Raw genomic sequence first — 24,628 nt, 5'->3', positions numbered from 1 at the left:
CTAATTTTGTTGATCATTATAAGCGTGTGTTCAGTGTATTTAATAGTTTTCTTCAGTCTCTTTATTATAAGTTGCTTAAACCGCTTTTACCATACCGTCTCCTGCAGGCTCATGTCCAGCTGTAGCAATATCTGAAATTCGCCGGGCTTTAAGAAAAATTAAGCGTTCAAATAGCCTTGATGGTGACGGCCTTTCTTACCGATTTTTTGCTTATGATTGTCCTGCTCTACTGAACCATCTACAAATATTTTTCCAGTCTTGCTTAGCACAGTCGCTTGTTCGCTAGTTTCCTTTGTGGCCGTGTAACGTCTATTCAAAAGCGCGACAAGGACCCCACGTCATGTGTAAATTATCGTCCCATTACAGTATCGTGTTTTTTAAGTAAGTTGCTTGAACATTTGTTACTACCAGAAATTGAGTCGAATTGTGATTTTACGCCTTTTCAATTTGGTTTTCGGAAAAGTTTCGGTTGCTCCCATGCACATCATGTTTTAAGCCGACTCATGAAAGATGCCGTAAAAACTAAAATGTCTTTATACTGTCTTACTGTTGATATTTCTGGAGCTTTCGACAATATTCTGCACTCTCAGGCTCTATTTTCCCTTGCGTCTTCAGGTGTCAATCCTTCCGTACTAAGTTTATTGTCTTCTTGGTATTCAATGTCTAAAATTCAAGTTACCTGGAATGGCCAAATATCTGACCCGGTAAAAATTAATAAGGGAGTTCGGCAAGGTGCCGTATTGTCTCCTAGTATATTTGAATCCGTGCTTGCATCGTGCCTGCGTCCCCTTCGAAGTTCTGTTTTTTACGGTAATATTGGTTTGTCTTCTATTGCATATGCAGATGACGTTCTTCTTGTTGCCCGGACTCGCTGTGGATTGCTTTCTAATTTTACTATATTAACCAATGAACTATCTAAGATTAGACTGTCAGTTAATGCGTCTAAATGCGAGTTTATTTGTTTTAATAGTTCTTATGTGGTCGCTCCGTTCGTTGCTGGAACTGCAGTTCTACCATGTTCTTCTTTAGTTAGTTGGCTTGGTCTGTGTTTCGGCCCAACACTTTCCACTACCTGTTCATCCCTAGTGAATCAAGCCTTGAAAAACCTACGCGTCGCTTACGGAAAAATATCCCCAAACAAAAATCGCTACAACTGCAACGGTTTGTGCATGATTTATAACGCTTATTGTGCCCCTGTACTTTTGTTTTTATCAGGCATGGCTCATCTGTTTCGTAAGAAAGATCGATATACTCTACGTACGGCTTATTTCAGATATTGCAAATTCCTCCTCCGGCTTCCTAGATGGCCCCGAAACAAAAAAATAATTGCTCGATTTGGTTTAATTGATGTGCCTTCTCGGATTCGGTCTTCCAGTGATTATTTATGTAAAAAATCTATCAACTTTATTCACGTTTATGATCATCTGCAGCCTTTTTTCCATATTGATACTGGTTAATTAGTCCATGTTGTCTTTTGTTAGTTTGATTTTTTTTTCTTCGCTGTTTATCGTTTTTGTTTTTGTTTATTTATAATACTCTGTACTTTGTGTTTTTTATACTTTTACGGGTAATAGAGTTCATTCATTCATTCATATGTATTATTAGTCACATACTTCAACACAAAGTTTCTTTGATGTTCATCCTTGTCTTATTTGTTGGCATATATGGTGAACCGAGAAAAAAAAAGTTTTTCTTGCAAGTAAAGGCTTCAATGAACTGGACTATTAAATACATTTTACCTCAAATTGATTCGGTTAATCATTCTGGACAAATTATGAAGTATATGACAAATATGTATTATTGGTCAGACACTCCATCAGAAAATTCCTTTAACGCTCATTCATTTTCTTCTTTGTTGACATAATATTAAATATAGAAAAAAAAAACAGTTCTTTTTATAAGCAAAGGCTTAAATGAACTTAATTATCAAGTATACTTACCTCAAACTGATCCAATCAGTCTTTGGAGATAAATTTTGACTAATATGTATATGACTATTATGTATTATTAGTCAGATGCTTCATCACATAGTTCCTTTAATATTCATTCTTTGTTTTATTTTGTGGCATAAATGGTGAACCCAGAAAAAAAGTTTTTTTTGCAAGTAAAGGCTTAAACGATCTGAACCATAAAATACACTTTACCTCAAATTGATTCAGTTAATATTTGTGGACATATTTGAAGCATGTGACTAATATGTAATATTAGTCAGATTCTTCATCACAAAGTTCCTTTAACGTCCATCCATTTTCTTCTTTGTTAGTATAATATTAAATCTAGGAAACAAAAATATATAAGCAAAGGCTTAAATGAACTGAATTTTCAAATATACTTACCTCGAATTGATCCAGTTAATCTTCTTGAATACATTTTGGAGTATATTACTAATATGAATTATTATTCAGATAAGGAGAATCATAAACAGGGAGAAAAAAGTGCAAAAAGTAGCTTTTTCTTTCCTTATGAGTTACAGATTAATATTTAACTGAAATGGAAGAATTAATACCGTTAGGAAAACAGCTTATCGTTCGGTTTGAACTCAATTTGTAATATTTTTATTGTATTCTTGTTTTTGTTTTTTTCCATTTAAGCACAGCTAGGCAATGAATACTCAATTTATTACTAAGAAATGAGAAATAAATTGAAAAGCAAGAAATCATGTCTCTTTTTCCCACTCTGCCTTTCTACTCTTCCCTACCCCTCCGTCTCTCTACCTCCTCCTCCCTTCCTCCTGTTTCTCTCGGCTTCTTTACCATCACTTAAAATTTATGTAATTGGCTCTGTGTGTAAGCACTATCCAAATTTGTCTTTCTTATATGTCTATTAGTATATATTGCTGTATCATTTAAGCTGTTGTTGGTTACTATATTATATCTTCTATTTATGTCAGGCTAAAAGAACCGACAATGTGGTGATATCTTCAAATGTTTCCCATTTATAGATTAAATTCTGCGTTTCATATCTTCATGTTTTCCTTGTTTCTAGGCTCCTGCTTGTCGTGAATATTTGGCAAAAATTTTCAAAGAGCTCTCTCTGCATATTCGTCCAGGGGTTAAAGAGAGGAAACCGGCTTCACCATGCGTTATATTTGTTGCTGGTGGGTATGGTGGCGTCTCAATTGACCATGTTGAACGGTATTGTGGTATTGAAAAAATTTGGACAAATCAGGCCAGTTTAACCCATGCGCGTTCTGGTTTAGGAGGTGCAATTCTAGGTAATACAATAGTATTACATTACCAATATTAGAAGAAATATTAGGTAAAACAATTACTAAGACTATTCAAACGTCGCCATCCCCTAGAACTGAAAATTGGCGTTTTAAGGTAAAAAAAATACAAAACGTGAGGAATTTTCCCAAAACTTTGACTTTATTAACGTAGAATCAATGGAACTTCTGATGAGAACTTGGATGACATTTTTGTCAACCTCCCAATTTCTCAGGCTTGAAAAGGATAAAGGTGTTTTGTCCAGCATCTGCATGTGGTAGACGGTTGATGAATGAGGCAATCTGCTAGAAGAAGTAATCCATGGGAGTGCATCTTTAAAATAATCTTTAAAACCTTTAGACTCATCTTTAAACTAAAGTTGAGTCATCATCAAACAGTTCGTAGTAACGAATTGTAAATGAGGAGCAACTCGGCACAATAGTAACTGAAATTCCTAAAAAGAGATTTAACAGCAATAACTAAAACAAAAGAGTTGGCTTTTTATGCTGATTTCAATGAGAAAATGTGCCTGACTTTCGAAAAAAAAAAGCTGGACACCCTCAAAAAGCCAAGGGATCTTAATGAAAATCACACCATCATTTTCGGTATATCAGAGAACTTCATCACAGAGATTTCAAGTTCTTATCTACAAAAATGAGGATTTTTGTGTTTCTTTGCAAGATGAAAGATCTCGGATGCGTGTTCTTTCCAAAAATATCCGATCAAAATTTGGGATCACATGGCACCCCCAGCCCCGGGAGAAAGGACTGTATGGTATGAAATTTGCCCATTTTATACATATACTAATATGTATTGGGACGTATACTGACCTTTTAGGGGATAGTTTTTTGCGAGAGGGGGAGGTGGGTTGGCCATGGGAAGAATTTTCCATGGGGAAGAAAGTGTCCGGAGGGTTATTTTAAAGGGAAAATCTTACATGGGGGAATTTGTAAGAATTCATTTACGGAATCCTTTTTATTTGTCTTACTTTCTCTTTCGTGACTCAATTTTACATATGGAGAGAATGTTCCAGCGGAATCTTCCGAGACAAATTTTCGGTGGGGAGGAAATTGCCTGAAAGGTTTTTTCCTTTGGAGTGTGAATTTATAGGGGAAAGTTTCCACAGAGGAGGGAGGATTTCCGGCATGATTAGAAAAATGATCAGAAACTAAGTAAAAAATTGAAAGCAAGATGCAACATTAAAACTTAAAAGTGATCAGAAATCATTCTGTATATGAGGGTGTTTGCTCCGTCCTCAATCCCTCGCTCTTTACGTTAAAGTTTGTCTTTCTGTCCCTTTTTTTTAAGAACGACTCCTGAACCTCAAGGATGGATTACTTGGAACTACAAGCTTTTTTAAACTAGTGAAGGGCTAAGGAGGAGGCAGCCCCCCCCCTGACATACGGAATAACTTATTCTCCTTTTAAGTTTTAATGTTGCTGCTTACTTTGAGTTGAAAAAAGCTTGTTTTTTTTTAATTTTTGAAAAATGACCATGACCTGTGGCAGATGGTCATCATTGCTGGCACCTTTTTTTTTGCATGAAAACACGTCTGTTTCGTGATTTTTTCATGTTGCTAAACAGAGGTTTGGCAACATTCAGCAAAATATATTTGAGCGCAATGAAGGAAAAGAAAACCAAGTAGATTTGTTTGCAGCTTCTTTGAAAACAAATTATTAAATTATATTTAAAAGTCTCTTTAACAAATGTTGAAATATTTGACTCAACTCACGAATTGAAACCTAGTGAATGAATGCACAAGGAAATTGCTGTTTTTGTTATGTCTCTGTTTTTACATTTTCCTTCCCTCAGATTTTCGTTTTTTGCTTAATATGAAGTGGTAGGATCTTCGAGCTCACTGATCTCAGTCAAAAGTACATAAATTCTCTTTTTTCTGTACATATTAAACTGAGAACTTAATTGATATTCTCATCAACGTTCTTAAACCAGAATAAAAAAAAAAATTGGTTTTCTGAAAAGAGGGCTTGAGACATAAGTTCAGAATATCCTGATTTCCTTAAAAAAAAAAAAATGTGTTCTGTCAATAGATGCGAAATTTTTCAAGGTTGGTGAGCCAAAGGCGGGCATAGTGTTGAATTTCAACTATATACTGAAATTCATGCTTTTAGAAATAATTGTATTTAATAATAAACCATATAATCGGTCAGCAGAACAGTAAGGCTAAAAATAGTGGCTGAGAACAAAACAACGCTAAAAATATCATACATTAACTAGAAAAAAGTAAGTGTGACCAACAAACATGAAGAAGTCTACAGGGACAAACGTTTTATACAGCCGAAATTTTAAAGGAAAGAAAGAACAAAAGTAATTTAACCCTAACTGTACTATAGCCGTCGCTAAGTACGCCTCGTATTTCTTTTTTTTTTGCGATCTAAAATATGTGATTTGAGTATAACTTTTGTATTAAATCTGAATAATTGAATCAGAAGCATTCCAACGCCTGCACTTTTTCTGCTATGGTTTTTCAAAGTTAGCCTTTTTTTCACACATTTGGGAATTTCGGACTGTCGAAAATAAAGCAAAAGCTTAATTATTAATGATATTTGTCTGATAAAACATTTTATATCCAAATTTTTATTTTTATTTTGTGGAATACTGAGGTTTCAGAGAAAAAACTTCTAAAAGGTCATAGCACAAATATTTCAATTCCCCCTCCCCTTAAACAAATGAATTACGTATTTTAATTTAGCGTAACTTGAATTATAAATCAGTATAAAATTTTCGGATTTTGCATACAAACAAAGCTTAAAGATAGTTGTGTCAACAATTTCAGTAGTAGAGAAGTTCCCGTGACAGTTAAAAATTTAGTGTAAAAGTTGATCTGGAACTAAGTATTTTAATTCTCGAAAACTGTGATTATTAGTGTAAATATGTTGTAAGTTGGGTGTAATTGAAACGCTTTTCTCAGGGTTGTCAGGATATCTGAGAATGTATCCCAAGTGTAGGAACTTAGCTTAACATGGGGAGGTGGCTAAGACCCAAGACTTTGTCTCAGAAGGGAGCTCTCATCTGGGATGTCGTAAGATGGCCTAGGGGCTGAGTTCCCCTCTGAAATCTTAAGTTTTCTCGGATTTTTGGACAGTTCTTATTCAAATTATCAAATCGATTTAATTTTTTGTGATTGCCCCCCTTTAAAATAATTCCCGGATATGTGCTTTGTCCTTTTATTCGCACAAATCTAGTTAGCAGAGAGAAAAAAACGTAACTGAGCTCATGCCAATTAATGATATACACACTTTACATTACACAAGAAAGAAATTTCTCCAGATTTGTATTGCCAAAAATATTAAACGATAAATAAAATTATTATTACAGAAAATGGGGCTATTATAAAAAGGATGCGCCCCTCCCAATGTATGTGTAATTCTTCGCTTCTCATTTTGTAGGAGGATTATTTTATGTAATTGGAGGTCGAACTTTAATGCCTGGTACAAATTCTGACTGTCAGTGGGTTGATGTGTATGACCCTGCTAAAGATGAATGGGAGCCTCGACAACCCATGCTTCAGAGGCGAACGAGGCATGGTGTAGCTGCTTTGGATGGCTGCATTTACGCTGTTGGAGGCTCTCAAGGGAAATTATTCTTAAATAGCGTTGAAAGGTATTTTTTACGGTTCTTTACTTTATTTAATGACATACTAATTGATAAATGTAATTTTTCAGAAACAGGAGGATGTCAAATAAATAAAACAAAATTAAGCAACCTCTCCTAATTCAAGTAAAGAATGATCTTCAAACTGGAAACGATCTTTAACATTAGTAAAGTTTAATTTGAGTAATTGTGCTTGTAACTAGTCCTTCCGATGATCATATACGTTTTCTTGCCTCCACATTGGAAATTCTAAGCGCTAAAATCTCTAAGTTACTTTAAAAGACCTTTTTTGTTCAGTTGGAAGCAGAGAACTATATCTACTCTCCAATTAGACTGTTAAAACTAAAGGTTCCTTTTTTAAACTCACTCTTCAGGGTGCGATAAACAGCGTCTAAACAAGACAATGAGAAGGAAATATGATTTGTTTGAATCGGTTAAGTAGAAACTTGCACAACCATGAGTATTTTTTAAAATTGGGAAAAATTAAAGGAATCCAATTCTAAATGAAAAGATATTGATTTATTCAGTTTTGGGTAGTAGTGGGTACTACACTTAAAAAAGGGTTGCTGAAAAATCGGCAAAAATAAGCTAAAAGTAGAAAGAAACTATGTCTGAAAAAGTTTATCTTTCTTTTGAAGGTAGAGTAGTCTGCATGATGTAGTCTACATAAACTATTTATCAAGAAAAGCTGAGTCTATAATACCTTATAACTTATAAGAATCCCACCAGAATTGAATGGATCTTTCACACGTAGAATTTGGCCAGCATGGGGCGGGTCTAGAGCAAAGTCTGGGGGCCAACGTGATAAGGGGGCCAATAATTGACCAAATTGACAAATTGATTTTAAAACGAGAGTGTCGAACAGAAAAAAAAAACAAGGGACGAGGGTGCTAGTAAAAATATTGGGGAGGGGGGTCGGGATTCTCCCTGGCCTCCCCTTCGGATCCGTCAGTTGGTAGTAAACCGTGCTTTTTTGGTATTTGTTTTACTTCGAAAAAGTTTTCTCGTTCTCTTCACTAACGCACACACTTCCATATGCCTCAGCGCCCGGAATTTGGTCTGGGAGTCATGTTTGGGAATATAGAACCCCAAAAGCTAACCTAAATAGACCAGTAATAAAGTTTAAAATGAAATTTTAGAGTAAGGTTGACTTAATAATTAACAATTTGCAATTAATGCCAACCACGACATTTTTTCTCTCTTAATCCTGCACAGTTTGAAATGTCTCTATTTCCCTCCATATGTCTGTCTATCTTGTAAATAAACTGTAAATCCTCCAATAAGTCTAAATCACGCCTTCTATGAAAATAAGAAGAAAAACTAGCGAAAAAAAAATTAGGGAAATATTCGCATCTAATGTTATCTTGTCGTCAGAGTATGTCTGTTTTAGAATGTTTGGGTTTGTAGACGAAAATATGTTTTCTACTATTAAAAAGTTAAAAAGAAAAGAAATTTTGAGTAGCTCTAGACATGAAGTTTCCATCCCAAGCATCCTATTTTTCTAAATACAAGGGAGGGGAAATAGAAGTTTCCGCTGCTTCCCGAAAAAGATTTGGCTTCTTTCATTCAATAGCCTTGCCATCAGATTGTCTTTAACAGCAATCCTTATTGAGTTTACGCTTGTTTTAACTGTTTACGCTTTGCTTGTTTTCCGTATGCTCTTTTTTTCTGCTGTCCTATGGTTTTAATATTTCAGGAAAAGGCGGCAGTTTTGCCGTTATTCGATAGCATAATTTCAACATCTACCAAATTACATTTTTGAGATTTGGTTTTCTAAGTCTTTTTAGTTCATTATCTAAAGAACAATTCTAAGCAATATCACAATTCTGGCTTGTTTAATGGATAAATCTGAAGCTAACCAATTCAATGATACTGGTATCTTGTCATTTTAGCTAAGTATTGCTGCTCTAAGATTCCCGCAAAATCGAGTGTTTCACAGGAAACTTAAACGTAATGTTTTATAAAAAAAAAATCACTAATAAAATCTCTTAGCATATAATTTACATATAGTATTTATTCATATAACTCCAAAATTTTTATAACGCCAAAATTTAAAACGCTGGATGTTCGAATTTTTTCGTTATCAGTTCTAGAGTTTTTGATTTATTATTATTTTTCTTGATATTTGGTTGCAGTTTCTGTGTACGTTGTACTTTTCAGAAATCGGCTTTCCAGTTTTTTATTTCTCGTGTTTTTTTGTTGTTTTTTTTTTTCCGCATTAAAGAGGGTTCGATGCCCAGCTGAGGTAACTACTCAACATTTTCGTTTTCCTTTTCTTCATTTCCTTTTCCCTTACCTTCTTCTTGTATCAAATCGGTTTTGCATCTAATTATTCTTGTCTTTTTGCAATTCATTTTACGGATTTTGGTTACTTTTTTTTCTTCTAATTCTTTCTTTACAATATATGCTTTCAGACCATTCTTTTGTTACTTTAGGACTGGTGATTAAACAATTGGCTTTGCTGGAAAAATGATAACTATTATCTTTTCACAATGATGGTGTAAGATTTCTTAAATCCATAATAGGGCAATGTCGAGAATTATTGTAAATTATGTGTACGTGGTATTTATCATGTTTAGGAACAATTTTTGGACAATAAGTAGACCTTCAGAATCTTGTCTGCAGAATATTCCGCCATTTTTTGTCGAGAGCTAAATTAAAAGTCATGTTTCAACATGGAAAAATGTAAGGTATTGAACAAGTAGGGTTGAAGAACATCAAGTCCTTGGATCTCTTAAAAGATAAAAAAAAATATTATATTTAACGTTCGACTTCCGCTAAATCTGGAACTAACAAAAACTATTTGGAGTGGTCGGTAAAGCTATTTTGATAGTTTTTTTTCTTTGTGTTTTGCCTCACCCTTCTAATGCCAAATCATGAAAGAGTGTTATTTTTTGTCTTTATTCATCGTATGTATTTTATTTATTTTTTTTACGAAAATAAACATAATTTTGTTTCGTCGTTCAGCATTCAAGTCTTTTCATTTTTGTAATTATTTCCTTATCTTGTGTTTCTTTGTTTATATGTTATCCTTTTGTTAATAAGTGACTCATTCTTATTCTATTCTTCTTAAAAAATATTTATATTCATTTGTCAGTGCTTTGTTTTGGAAGTTAAACTATATCCACGAAAAAGTTTAACAACCATTAACTATTGTAGCTATAAAAATTTAACAGCAAGGTTAAAGAAATTTGTTCTGACAGATTTAATAGGGAGTTTTCGTTTTTGTGTTGTTCACGTATTTTCAAGATTTTCAGTCATTTGGAACTGTTTAATATTGCCCGTTATTAAAGGTATGACCCATCTCAAGATAAATGGTCCTTTTTGGCCCCAATGGCGAGTCCTAGAGTGGGCGTTGCAGTTGCAGTTGTTAATCGTCTACTATATGCCATTGGAGGATTTGATGGTCGACAGAGATTATCCAGTGTTGAGTGTTACCATCCTGAACGAGACGAATGGATTCAAGTATCTCCCTGTAGCAGACGAAAAAGTGGCGCAGGTAATGTTTGCCCAGAAAGGCTGAAAGATTTTAAAACTTTTAACTAAGGTCTAGATTATCGTTTGGTGGGGTAAGACACTTTCATATTAAATCCCTTTTTATGGCACTTGGTGTCTACCAAGTGACATATAGCGATCGCAAATTCTGTCGGTCTGTCTGTCGGTCGGTCTGTCTGTCAGTCTGTTGGTCTGTCTGTCTTGGTTTTGCTAGTCTAGGCACTTCCAAGTAAGCTAGGACGATGAAATTTGGCAGGAGTATAAGAAACCAGACCAGATTAAATTAGAAATTGTCGTTTCCCCGGTTCGACCATCTGGGGGGACTGGGGGGACGGTTAAATCGGAAAAATTAGAAAAAATGAGGTGTTTTTAACTTACGAACAGGTAATTGGAGCTTAATGAAATTTTATATTTAGAAAGATATCGTATCTCAGAGCTCTAATTTTAAATCCCGACCGGATCCGGTGACATTAGGGGGAGTTGAGGGGGGCGGCGGCCTAAAATCTTGGGAAACGCTTAGAGTGGAGGGATCGGGATGAAACTTAGTGGGGAAAATAAGCAGAAGTCCTAGATGTGTGATTGATATAACTAGAACGAATCTGCTCTCTTTGGGGGAGTTGGGGGGTAAGGCTAATTCTGAAAAATTGGAAAAAATGAGGTATTTTTAACTTACGAAGGAGTGCTCGGATCTTAATGAAATTCCATTTTTAGAAGGATCTTGTAACTTGGATCTCTTCTTTTAAATCCGGCCGGATCCAGTGTCATAGGGGGAGAGTTGGGGGGGAGCGGAAATCTTGGAAAACGCTTAACGCCGAGAGATCAGGATGAAACTTGGTGGCAAAAACAAGCACAACTCCAAGATATGTGACTGACATTACCGGACCTGTTCTCTTTAGTGGAGTTGGGGGGAGGGAAGTAATTCGGAAAAATGAGGTATTTGTAACTTACGAACGGGTGATCAGATCTTAATAAAATTTGATATTTAGAAGGATCATGTGCTTTAGAGCTCTCATTTTAAATTCCGACCGATTCGGTGACATTTGGTCGAGTTTGAGGGGGAAACCGGAATTCTTGGAAAACGTAAAAATTGAGGTATCTTTATCTTACGAATGGGTGATCGGATTTTAATGAAACTTGATATATGGAAGGATCTTATATCTCAGATGCTCCATTTTCAATTCGAATCAGATCCGCGGACATAGGGGGCTTGAGGGGGGGAAACAGAAATCTTGGAAAACGCTTAGAGTGGAGAGATCGGGATGAATTTTGATGGGAAGAATAAGAACAAGCTATAGATACGTGATTGACATAATTAGAATGGATCTGTTCTTTTTGGGGGAGCTGGGAAAAAATGTTAATTTAGAAAAATCAGAAAAATTGAGGTATTTTTAACTTAAGAATGGGTGACCAGAACTTAATGAAATTTGATATTTAGAAGGAACTCATGTCTCAGAGCTCTTATTTCAAATCCCGACCAGATCTGTTGACATTGGGGGAGTTGGAGGGGGGAACCGGAGATCTTGGAAACGCTTAGAGTGGAGAGATCGGGATGAAACTTGGTGAGTAGAATAAGCAAATGTCGTAGATACGTGATTGACGTAACCGTACTGGATCCGCTCTCTTTGAGGGAGTTAGGGGGTGGGGTTCAGAGCGTTGGCGAGTTTGGTGCTTCTGGACGTGCGAGGACGATGAAAACTGGTAGGCGTGTCAGGGAGCTGCACAAATTGACTTGATAAAGTCGTTTTCCCCGATTTGACCATCTGGGGGCTGAGGGGAGAGGAAAAATTAGAAGAAATGAGGTATTTTAACTTACGAGTGGGTGATCGGAATTTTTCCAGAGCTCATAGCATATGAGCTCTTAGCTCTTGGCTCTTCCGGTCTCGTCACAAGTCCCATATGATCTCTTAGCTCTTTTTTTCTCTTTCTATCATTGTTATACCCTTAATATTGTTGAGTAGGTAAAAAAAAAAAATTTAACATTTTTTAAAGCTAAATCGAAATAGTTATTTCAATTTCATGTATTTATGTAGTAACTTAGGAAGTATGTAAGATAAAATATTTTGGAAATAAATTGATTGTTGGAGGTTTTGACGGTTCAAGAACAGATTTATAAATTAACACCAAGAAGATTATTTCGCTTAGACTAGGAATAAATGAGGGTGAAGGGATAGGATTGAGAGTTAATGTTACGTAACGAAAATATTAGGGGGGAGGGTAGGTAGCTTCACTTATCTTTGTAGAATCATTTCTGAAGATGTTGGATGGAACAAGCAGTATAGCCAAGTCCTTGCTGAAAAATAGGAAGGTATGTCTATGAACTCAGATTATTAGAAGCAACAATAGTAATAGTCGTCAAGTATGACTTTGAAACACGGGCCTTAGAAAAGTTGAGGAAGATTTTCTAAATGTTCATCAGAAGAATTGTCCAAGAATGGTTTTAGTTATTCGTTTGATAGACCGTATATCAAACAATAAATTCTATGAAAAATGTTGTTTGATCCCAATTTTTTAGACTACAATGGAAGAAAGATTAAGCTGGCTAGATCAAGGTTAATTGCATGAAAAATAGCTAGGAAAAATAGAAGGAACTAAAAGAATAATGTTATAGAAGGAGAAATTCGATTTTTAACCAATAAAAAAAAAAAAAAAAAATCTCTTCACTTTTCAATATATTCAATTTTAGGCAAACAAAAGTGTATATATTTCTTATCTTGTTTAAGCTTTTAGGCTTTTCTTCATGAAAAGTAACCTGAGAAGAAAAAAGCTTATGATACCTATCGCAAAAATAAAAATAAAGAAACCTATTTGTAAAGTCAGCCTCCTCTCCATTTAACGGAAGTTAAATGTCGCAATAGTCTAAAATTTGAAAACTAGAATCCTCCGGAATAATACAAGGAGGCGAAAATACAAAAAAAATATATAACTAATTAATTTTTACAGATTTTAAATATTAGCCAAACAAATTTTAGATATTGTAAACTTGTCACATAGCAGTGCTAGTTGGCATCCCTACTTTTAACTAATTTTGGCGTAAGTGTAGTCAGTTTCTCATCTTTTACTTTAAGGATTATTTGAGGAGCTTTTCCAGGGAATCTAAAGCTGTACAAAGTTACCTTTTAGGTTCTTTGTTGCTTTTTTTTATTGCAGAGTTTTATCCTAGTCCTGTTTATGGATTACTTTGTCGGACTCTGTCATAAAGATCCCGGCAAAGGCCATGGAAGGAGCATCCAGTCAGAAGGAGACGTAAAATTTCTCTTAGAGTTATATTATGCAGATGATCTTAGTAGCATAGGTAAAAAAAAGTCCTGCAAAATTAGGGATTTTTTGGGGATTTTAAGAGGTGCAAGAATTCGTTCAAAAATTAAGGTTATCAAGACTAAGTCATATAGAACAGGAATAAATGAAGGTGAATGGGGGATGTTGGGTAACGAGAATGTCAATCAAGTAGATAGTTTCACTTATCTGGGTTCGGTTATTAGTAAAGAGGGTAGATACAGGAAAGATGGTAACAAGTAGAATAGCATAGGTGCTTTGAAAGCCAGAGAAATATTTGTAACCATCTGATTGACGGTATGTCAAACAACAAGCTGTACCAAAATTGTGGGTCTATCCCACTTTCTACCGCTATAATGAAGAAACGGATGGGGTAGCTGGGTTAGCTTTTTAGGCTGATTCCAACTGTACAAACTTTATTAGTTTAAAACATGTATAAAAACTATTAGCATAAACTAACTAGAAAACAAAAGAATGTCGTGAAAAAACGGAAGGTCAGCGTTGATGGAAATTGCACCGACAAATTCTACATGATTAAGAGTCACGGAGCAGAGGTTTCAAAGTGTTATCAGCAAAAGTGCAAAATTTTCATTAGTCCTGATAAGGATGGTCAGAGATGCGTATTCTTTTTTGTTAATACCAAAGATGAACCTATCAAACAATTCGTGGGAAAGAACTGTAGTAAGGAGCGACTCGTAATAGTAGCCATTCAGCATAGTATAGTAAGAGGACCGAATAATAGTCGAAACTCTAAAAAACGGAATGTTGATACCAATAGTAAAAAAAAAAGAATCGTATTTTAATATATAAGCTTCATCAAGTTTATTCTTACCCATCAAAAGCTACGAGCCTGAGAAAATTTGCATTATTTTAGAAAGTATGGGAAAACATCCCCTAAAAGTCATAGAATCTTAACTAAAATCATGGCATCAGATTCAGCGTATCAGAGAACCTTAGTATAGATGTTTCAAGCTCCTATCTACAAAAATGTGGAATTTTGTATTTCTTGCTAGAAAGGAGATCACGGGTGCGTATTTATTTGTTCGTTTTTATGGCACTTGGTATTAACCAAGTGACATATAGCAATCGCAAATTCTGTCGGTCCCGGTTTTGTTACTTTAGGCACTTCCAGGTAAGCTAGGACGATGAAATTTGGCAGGCGTATCAGGGACCTGACCAGATTAAATTAGAAATAGCTGTTTTCCCGATTTGGCCATCTGGGGGGGGGGGATAGGGTTCTCGTTAATTCGGAAAAAATAGAAAAACTGAAGTATTTTTAACTTACGAACGGTTGATCAGATCTTAATGAAATTTGATGTTTGGAAGGATATCGTGTCTCAGAACTGTTATTTTAAATCCCGACCGGATCTGGTAACATTGGGGGAGTTGGGAGGGGGAAACCTAAAATCTTGGAAAACACTTAGAGTGGAGGGATCGGGATGAAAATTGGTGGGAAAAATAAGCAGAAGTCCTAGACATGATTGACATAACCGGAACGGATCCGCTCTCTTTAGGGTAGTGGCGGGGGGGGGGGGTTAATTCGAAAAAAATAAAAAAATGGGGTATTTTTAAATTACGAACGAGTGATCGGATCTCAATGAAATTTGATATTTAGAAGGATATCGTGTCTCAGAGCTCCTATTCTAAATCCCGACCGGATCTGGTGACATTTGGGAAGGGGAGCTGAGGGGTAAACCTAAAATCTTGAAAAACACTTAGAGTGGAGGGATCGGGATGAAACCTGGTGGAAAAAATAATCACGAGTCCTAGATACATTATTGACATAATCAGAACGGATCCGCTCTCTTTGGGGTAGTTGGGGTGGGGGGCTAATTCTGAAAAATTAGAAAAAATGAGGTATTTTTAACTTAACAACGGGTGATCAGATCTCAATGGAATTTGATATTTATAAGGATATCGTGTCTCAAAGATCTTTTTTAAATCCCGACCGGATCTGGTGACATTTTGGGGAGTTTAAGGTGGGGAACCTAAAATCATGGAAAACGCTTAGATTGGAGGGATGAGGATGAAACTTGGTGGGAAAAATAAACAGATGTCTTAGATACGTGATTTACATAATTGGAATGGATCCGCTCTATTAGGGGGGGGGGGGGTAATTCTGAAAAATTAGAAAAAATGACGTATTTTTAACTTACGAAGGAGTGATCGGATCTTCATGAATCTTCATATTTAGAAGGACCTCGTAGCTCAGATCTCTTATTTTAAATCTCAACTGGATCCAGCGTCATTGGGAGGGGGCAGTTGGGGGGGACCGGAAATCTTAGAAAATACTTGAAGCGGAGATATCAGGATGAAACTGGATGGGAAGAATAAAAATCTGTCTAAGATACGTGACTGACATAACCGGACCGGATCTGCTCTCTTTGGTGGAGTTGGGGGGGGTAATTTTGAAAATTGAGGTATTTGTAACTAACGAAAGGGTGACCAGATCTTAATGAAATTTTATATTTAGAAGGATCTTTTGCTTTAAAGCTCTAATTTTAAATTCCGACCAGATCCTGTTACATTGGGGGGAATTGGAGGGGGAAACCGGAATTCTTGGAAAACGCGAAAATTGGGTTATTTTTATCTTACGAATAGGTGATCGGATCTTAATGAAATACATAAAAAAAACTAGTTTTATTTTAACTGAAAGTAAGGAGCGACATTAAAACTTAAAACGAACAGAAATTACTCCGTATATGAAATGAGTTGTCCCTTCCGCAATCCCTCGGTCTTTACGCTAAAGCTTTTAATTGTTTTAAACAGCAGATTTTTGGCAAAGAATCAAATTTTAGCGTGAAGACAAGGGATTGCGGAGGGGACACCCTATTTCATATACGGAGTAATTTCTGTTCGTTTTAAGCTTTAATGTCGCTCCTTACTTTCAGTTAAAAAAAACTAGTTTTTGTTATGTAATTTCGGAACGGCTTTCTCTTAGTTTTGATCAGACGATTTTGAGAAATAAGGGGTGGGGAAAGCCTAGTTGCCCTGCAATTTTTCGGTTACATGAAAAGGCAACTATAAATTTTAATTTTTAACGTATGTTTTTAGCAGTAAAAAAATATACATAACTTAAGAATTAGCTTACGTAACAAACTTTTATATTCTTAAATTTTTATTATGTATATGAGGGGGTTTGTACCCTCGTTTATACATCGCTCTTTACACTAAATCGAAAGTTTTGTCCCAATTCTTTAAGAATGACCCCTGAATCCGAAAGGCCGTAGAATAAATAGTTGAAATTACTAAAAATACTATAGCATAAAGAGCGAGGTATTTATCTCCTCCTAAATACCTCGCTCTTTATGCTAAAGTATTTTTAGAGCCCCTCATATGCGTAATAATCTCTGTTCGTTTTAAGTTTCAATGCTACTCCTTACTTTCAATTGAAAGAACTTTTCCATGTTTATTTTTTCATTGTTTTTTTATAATAATTTTAGAAAACCCTGCGCCCTTTTCATTGAATTTCTGTTCACCCATGACATATTTCTCCAAGGAAAGATCCTTCCACATAGCTCCCTCCCCTCAACCCCACCCTCAAAACCAAAAAAAAATCCCCTGAAAACGCTGTACACTTCCCAATAACCATTATTAAATGTAAACACTGGCCCAAGTTTGTAACTTGCAGCCCCTCCCCCAGGGACTGTGGGGGAGTATGTCATTCCCAAAGACATAGTTATTATGGTTTTTGGCTATGCGGAACAAAATGGCTATCTCGAAATTTGGATCCGTTGACTTTGGAGAAAAAATGAGCGTGGCAGGGGGCCTAGGTGCCCTCCAATTTTTTTGGTCACTGAAAAAGGGCACTAGAATTTTTCATTTCCATTAGAATGAGCCCTCTTGCGACATTCCAGGACCACTTGGTCGATACGATGACCCCTGGGAAAAAAACAAAAACAAACAAACAAATAAACACGCACCTGTGATTTGTCTTGTTTTCTGGCAAAAAATACGAAATTCCACATTTTTCTAGATAGGAGCTTGAAACTTCTACAGTAGGGCTCTGTGATACGCTGAATCTGATGGTGTGATTTTCGGGGTTGGTTATGGGTTGTTTTCCCCAATTTTTTAAAATAAGGCAAATTTTATCAGGCTTGTAACTTTTGATGGGTAAGACTAAACTTGTTTAAACTTATATATTTAAAATAAGCATTAAATTTTTTTTAGAGTTTTGGTTGCTATTGAGCCGGGTCGCTCCTTACTACAGTTCGTTACCACGAACTATTTGATTTGATATTTAGAAGGAATTCATGTCTCAGAGCTCTTATCTCAAATCTCGACCAGATCTTTTGACATTGGGGGGAGTTGGAGGGGGAAATCTTGGAAAACACTCGGAGTGGAAGAATCGGGATGAAGCTTGGTGGATAGAATAAGCAAATGTCCTTGATACGTGATTGACGTAACCGTACTGGATTCGCTCTCTTTGGGGGAGTTGAGGAGAAAGGGTTCAGTGATTTGGCGAGTTTGGTGCTTCTGGACGTGCTAAGACGATGAAAATTGGTTGGCGTGTCAGGGAGCTGCACAAATTGACTTGATAAAGTCGTTTTCCCAGATTCGATGATCTGGGGGGCTAAAGGGAGAGGAAACATTAGAAAGAATTAGGTATTTATAACTTACGAGTGGGTGATCGAAACTTATTGAATTTTGATATTTAGAAGGACATCGTGACTCAGATCTCATATTTTACCCGACCGGCATTAAGCTTCTGATTTTCCTTTAAATCAATCTATTGATTCTTAGAATTTTGTTATAGCTCATACCAAATGAGCTCTTGGCTCTTAGCTCTTCTTGCCTCGTCACAAGTGCCATATGAGCTCTTTGCTCTTGTTTTTATGACACTTGGTATTAACCAAGTGACATATAGCAATCGCAAATTCTGTCGGTCTGTCGGTGTGTCTGTCTGTCGGTCCCGGGTTTGCTACTCTAGGCACTTCCAGGTAAGCTAGGACAATGAAATTTGGCGGGCGTATCAAGGACCGGACCAGATTAAATTAAAAATAGTCGTTTTCCTGATTTGACCATCTGGGGACGGGAGTGAGAGGCCCGTTAAATTTGAAAAAATAGAAAATGCAAGTATTTTTAACTTACGAACGGTTGATCAGATCTTAATGAAATTTGATGTTTGGAAGGATATCTTGTATCATGCTGTTATTTTAAATCCCGACCGGATCTGGTGACATTGGGGGGGGGGGGGGGGTTGGGAGGGAGAAACCTAAAATCTTGGAAAACACTTAGAGTTGAGGGATCGGGATGAAACTTGGTGGGAAAAATAAGCACAAGTCCAAGATACATGATTGACATAACCGGAACGGATCCGCTCTCTTTGGGGTAGTTGGGGGGGGGAGGTTTAATTCTGAAAAATTTGAAAAATGACGTATTTTTAACTTACGAAGGAGTGATCAGATCTTCATGCAAATTCATACAAGCACAAGCTCCAGATACGTGATTGACATAATTGAAACGGATCCGCTCTCTTTGGAGGAGCTGGGGGTGTTAATTCGGAAAAAATTAGAAAAATTGAGGTATTTTTAACTTAAGAACGGGTGACCGGATCTTAATAAAATTTGATATTTAGAAGGAATTCATGTCTCAGAGCTCTTTTTTCAAATCCCGACCAGATCTGTTGACATTGGAGGGAGTTGGAGGGGGAAATCGGAAATCTTGGAAAACGCTTAGAGTGGAGGAATCGGGATGAAGCTTGTTGTATAGAATAAGCAAATGTCTTAGATACGTGATTGACATAACCGTACTGGATTTTCTCTCTTTTGTGGTGTTGGGGGGTGGATACAGTGCTTTGGCGAGTTTGGTGCTTCTGGACGTGCTAGGACGATGAAAATTGGTAGACGTGTCAGGGAGCTGCACAAATTGACTTGATAAAGTTGTTTTCCCTATTTCGACCATCTGGGGGTCTAAAGGGATAGGAAAAATAGAAAAAAATGAGTTATTTATTACTTACAAGTGGGTTATCGGATCTTAATAAATTTTAATATTTAGAAGGACATCGTGACTCAGAGCTCTTATTTTAAATCCCGACCAGCATTAAGCCTCTGATTTTCCTTTTAAATCAATCTATTGATTCTTAGAATTTTGTTAGAGCTCATACCATATGAGCTCTTGGCTCTTAGCTCTTCTGGCCTCGTCACAAGTGCCATATGAGCTCTTAGCTCTTGTTTTTTGCTTTTTTTTTGTTTTGCTTTTTTCCCAGGGGCGATCTTATCGACCCGGTGTTCCTAGAATGTCGCAAGAGGGCTCATTCTAACGAAATAAAAAGTTCTAGTGCCCTTTTTAAGTGACTAGAAAATTGGAGGGTACCTAGGCCCCCTCCCACGCTCATTTTTCCCAAGGTCATCGGATCAAAACTCTGAGATAGCTATTTTATTCGGCATAGTCGAAAAACCTAATAACTATGTCTTTGGGGACGACTTACTCCCCCACAGTCCCTGTGGGAGGGGCTGCAAGTTACAAACTTTGACTGGTGTTTACACATAGTAATGGTTATTAGGAAGTGTACAAACCGTTTTCAGGGGAATTTTTTTAGTTGAGGGGAGGAGGGGTTTACGTGGGAGGATCTTTCCATGGAGGAATTTGTCAGGGGGTAAGAGAATTTCAATGAAGGGGGTGCGTGATTTTCTAGCATTATTAAAGAAACAACAAAAAATAAATATGAAAATTTTTTTCACCTGAAAGTAAGGAGCAGCATTAAAACTTAAAACGGACAGAAATTATTACTCATATGAGGGGTTCTCCTCCTCCTAATACCTTGCTCCTTACGCTAAAGTATTTTTACTAATTTCAACTATTTATACTACGGCCTTTGTGATAAATACTTCGCTCTTTATGCTATAGTATTTTTAGTAATTTCAACTATTTACTCTACGGCCTCTCAGATTCAGGGGTCATTCTTAAAGAATTGGTAAAAAACTTACAATTTAGTGTAAAGAGCGAGGTATTGACGAGGGGGTGAACCCCTCATATACGTAATAAAAACATACGAATATAGATGTTCGTTACGTAAGTTAATTCATAAGTTATGTATATTTTTTACTAATAAAAACGTTCATAAAAAATTAAAAGTTGTCTTTTAAAGTAACCAAAAAATTGGAGGGCAACTAGGCCTCCTCTCCTGCTCCTTTTTTCAAAATCTTCCGATCAAAACTATGAGAAAGCCATTTAGCAAAAAAAATTAATATGCAAATTTCGCTTTAATTATTCATGGGAGGAGAGCCAAAATCAAAACATGCATTAATTCAAAAGCGTTCAGAAATTAAATAAAAAAAAAAGGAGCGACATTTAAACTTAAAACGTACTCCGCATATGCAAGGGACTGTTCCCTCCTCAACGCCCGGCTCTTTACGCTAAAGTTTTTTACTGTTTTAAAAAGTAGAGTTGAGAAAAAGAGTCAAGCTTTGGTGTAAAGAGCGGGGCGTTGAGGAGTTAACAGCTCCTTTCATATAAGGAGTAATTTCTGTTCGTTTTAAGGTTTAATATCGCTCCTTACTTTCAGTTAAAAAAACTTGTTTTTTTATTTAACTTCTGAACGTTTTTGAATTAATGCTTGTTTTGATTTTGGCTCTCCGCACCTGAATAATTAAAACGAAAGTTGCATATTAATTTATTTTTATGGCTAAATGGCTTTCTCATAGTTTCGATCGGACGATTTTGAGAAAAAAGGAGCGAGGGAGTAGGCGTAGTTACACATACTTATCCGGAGTCTCCCCTTCTGGGTATATTCTTGGTCGAAGACATTGACCTGTTCTAGTTTGGACCCTTTTATCCACGCCCTTAAATTTTGGTTCTCTATGACTTTTGGTTGAGATATCCGAAACAGGAGTGGAATTTCACTTCGGTAGTCGGATTTCCTCTCCATCTGATGAGTAAATATCTTCAAGTAAGTGGTTATTAATTTCAGTTTTGAATAAGTTCAAAAACTCTGTTTCACGGACCGGAAAAAAATATCTTCTTAATGCTCTTGCTTGGCAGCGTTGCACGCATAGAGGGAAAAATACGTCAGTGCCGTTAATCTTCTCTAGACCTGTCTGTTGTGAACGAGGGTCAGAGCTTTGCCTGAGTAGATTTGTCAGGAAGTGCGAAGTGAGAAAAAATGTGTTTATAATAAGTAAAAAGTTTTTGTTTTCTAGTAGCTACCTTTTTAGATAATGGTTTTCTATGAATGCTTTAGAGAATTTTTACTTTTTATCAGATTTAACAGCTAAATCGCACGTGACAGTGTCGCTTTGCTGCTTTTTGTCAGAAACAAAAGACACTGTCATCCTATGTCAGAATAGAGCTTTAGAGTTGATTGGAAAATCATTTCATAAAACCATTTTAGGTTGTGCTGCCTTCGAACACTACATCTACGTCGCTGGCGGATTTGATGGGGACAATCAATTAGCAGCATTGGAGCGGTATGATACTGAGAAGGATGTGTGGACATCATTATCACCGATGATTTCAGCAAGGAGTGCATTCCAACTTGTAGTTTTGGATTCAAAACTTTATGCCATTGGTAGGGCTTTTCTTTGAATTCAAATGAAAATTATTTTTGTACCTTCTCCCCAACCCCCAAAAAATAATCCTGCGCACGTGTCTGATCTAGATAGTCTTTCAGTCGGGGTAAATATTAGTAATTGAAAATTAGTGGAATAATTAAATCCAATCAATATCAATCCTGATTATTAGTTATCCCCCGACCGTAACATATGGTGCGAATGATCATAGGAAGATAAAAGAAGGGCTCATTTGATCTTCAGTGCTTGGTTCCATTGTAGTTTTCCTGCAACAAAACTAATCGGAGGAAGCCCAGAATCCCTTTTTGTGTCTTTTATGCCTCGTTTGACATTTGACCGATATTTCAAGGTAGTAGCTTTAACCAAAGCGGTTCAATAGAAATGTATCTCCTGATGTGAAATGATGGGTGTCATCCCAGGAACAAAGGTTTCCCATTGTCCTACTATCCCATATTTCAAAAGGAAAAGCCCGACAATGAAAATGACCGACAACGGGTATAATTAAGGGCCTGGGGGGAGGGGTCTCCGAGACCTTAATCTGTCTTCGCCCAACCTCGTACATGTAGATTTATGTGATTATACCGTGCCTGGATTTGTTTTTAGTTTTTTTTTTTTAGGTTTTTTCAGTTTTGCTGTTTATTGTGCTTATGGCAAGATAAATATTATCAATAAAATTCGGCCAATGACTTTGAATTATTTTTTAAGGTGGTTACGACGGACGTGGGATTATTGCCTCTGTCGAAGCATATGACTTTGAAAAGGATATGTGGACTGAAAGTGTGCCATTAAATGTCCGACGATCTGGTCACGCGGCTGGTGTGATATGTGCCCCGTGCTCTGTGCATCTCTGCTGATGATTTGCTGAAGGTCCAGTTTGATTAGCTTGTAAAATGAGCTGTGATACGCAATAGTTTTTAGCCTATGCTCTGATAGAATGGTATTATTTAAGCCTCGTTTCTAGTTATAGACTCTTATTCTTAGAATATTGTGGTTGTGCGACATTTGAAAGGACATACATATTACAGGAAACTGAAATAAGTGTTCGGACAAGAGTTATTCTTGTTTCTTTTTAACTAATTAGCCCTATTCTATTTTAATTTTCTTGTCATTATTGCCATTAGTGTCATAACAGTTTGTTTCGCGCTGAAAAGATGTCTGAAAAACTTGTGAAAAAAGGAAATTTGTGATTAATCGGACTAAACATTTTTCCGCACTTCCAACACTACATGACACAGGTTCTTTTTTGCCAGGAAATTTGTGAGAGTAGGGAAAACGTTTGGAATTATGCAAAACGAGAAAACCCTGCAATTTGTTCAGGGGTTAAAGATGGGATAAATGCAATATCGACTCTGCTTATATTCCGCCCAAAAATGAAAAGGAACTTTTTTAATGTTAATAATGGCCGGTTGTTTGAAACTCTTTTCAAGTGCTTCAAAACATAAATGCTAATTATCGTAACAATCCTAGTGTCATAAATTGCAAACGAATGAGATAGTAACTCAATATTGTTAATATCATTTTAAACTTAGTTTTCATCACTTCAAAAAATAATAAATAAATAAGAAATTTGTCTCAGCTTGTTCTAGAATCATCTTTTCAGAATGTCCTCAGAAATTTTTGTAGGAAAAATTATAATTCCTTGTATTTTCCCAAAGTTCTTGATATTATGGCTCTTAATGTTTGTCATAAACATTTTATGGCACCATGGACAGAAAAATCATCAAGTATACCGCAATTCATTTACTTGTATCCGTATTTGGCTTAGATATGCATATTTTATTCCAAATTTTTGTTCGGTAATATCTTTTTGTTCAGGGCAATCGCTAACAATTCACTTTCAATTTTAACTTTCCAGCTCTCAATTTGTACTGAAATAAGATTGACTAAAAAAAACTGACTAGGTTGACGCCAGAACGAAATGTCAGTGTTGCGCCAAAGGCTCTTAACGAGTTTTTTTCAAAATTGGGAACTATCTAGATCGTTTTTTCTGGCCATAAAGTCCCAGGATGCCAGTCCCAGGATTTTTTTTTTTTTTTTTAATCGATTATGTTTGTTAGCTTGTAAACCTGTAATGCCTAGCCACTATTTTGATGTTTGCTTATCAAGGAGTTGTTTTTTTTTTTTTTAATGTTTTGCTCTTTAGTAGGTTGCAACTATTCCTGCAACCATGATTAATTGTATAAGAAGTATTTTAAATCTTGCATATTTTGTATGATTTTCTCAAAATTTGTGGAATAAAAAATGAATATGAACGGATTATTCTTGCACTGTTATTATGGCTTCTTTTAAATTCAGTTGGCTAGCAGAACCAAAAAAAAAAAAAGAAAAACAATTATATGATATAACTGATACATTTTATACCATAAAGTGAGCGTTTAATTCCTTGAAATTGGGAGTTAATTCGACTAAACCTAGATATATGTCGCTCAAAAGTGTGGTAGCGCTGCTTATTTCGTTTAAAACGATTCGAACGGCCTTTTCAACTGACAAACCAGATTTTTGAAGCAAGACTTAGAATTACCAGTGGAACAA

At 36.1% G+C, this 24,628-nt stretch overlaps 1 protein-coding gene across 7 annotated transcripts in view; it reads left to right on the top strand.

Moving 5' to 3' along the window:
- The window catches only part of LOC136030175 (kelch-like ECH-associated protein 1), a 103,351-nt gene extending 78,999 nt beyond the window's left edge, over positions 1–24,352 (top strand). For all 7 annotated transcript variants that reach the window (XM_065708942.1, XM_065708951.1, XM_065708917.1 and 4 more), the window contains 5 exons: positions 2,986–3,214; positions 6,614–6,827; positions 10,112–10,317; positions 21,919–22,095; positions 22,802–24,352. In XM_065708942.1, the coding sequence (XP_065565014.1) occupies positions 2,986–3,214; positions 6,614–6,827; positions 10,112–10,317; positions 21,919–22,095; positions 22,802–22,950 (975 nt within the window). In that variant the 3' untranslated portion in view covers positions 22,951–24,352. The remainder of the gene's footprint in view (positions 1–2,985; positions 3,215–6,613; positions 6,828–10,111; positions 10,318–21,918; positions 22,096–22,801) is intronic.
- Positions 24,353–24,628: the final 276 nt, after the last annotated feature.

Source organism: Artemia franciscana, chromosome 1 (genome assembly GCF_032884065.1).
Source record: "Artemia franciscana chromosome 1, ASM3288406v1, whole genome shotgun sequence".
Lineage (NCBI taxonomy): Eukaryota > Metazoa > Arthropoda > Branchiopoda > Anostraca > Artemiidae > Artemia > Artemia franciscana.
The sequence above is the reverse complement of the archived record's forward strand: the minus strand, read 5'-3'. Positions and strand labels throughout refer to the sequence as shown.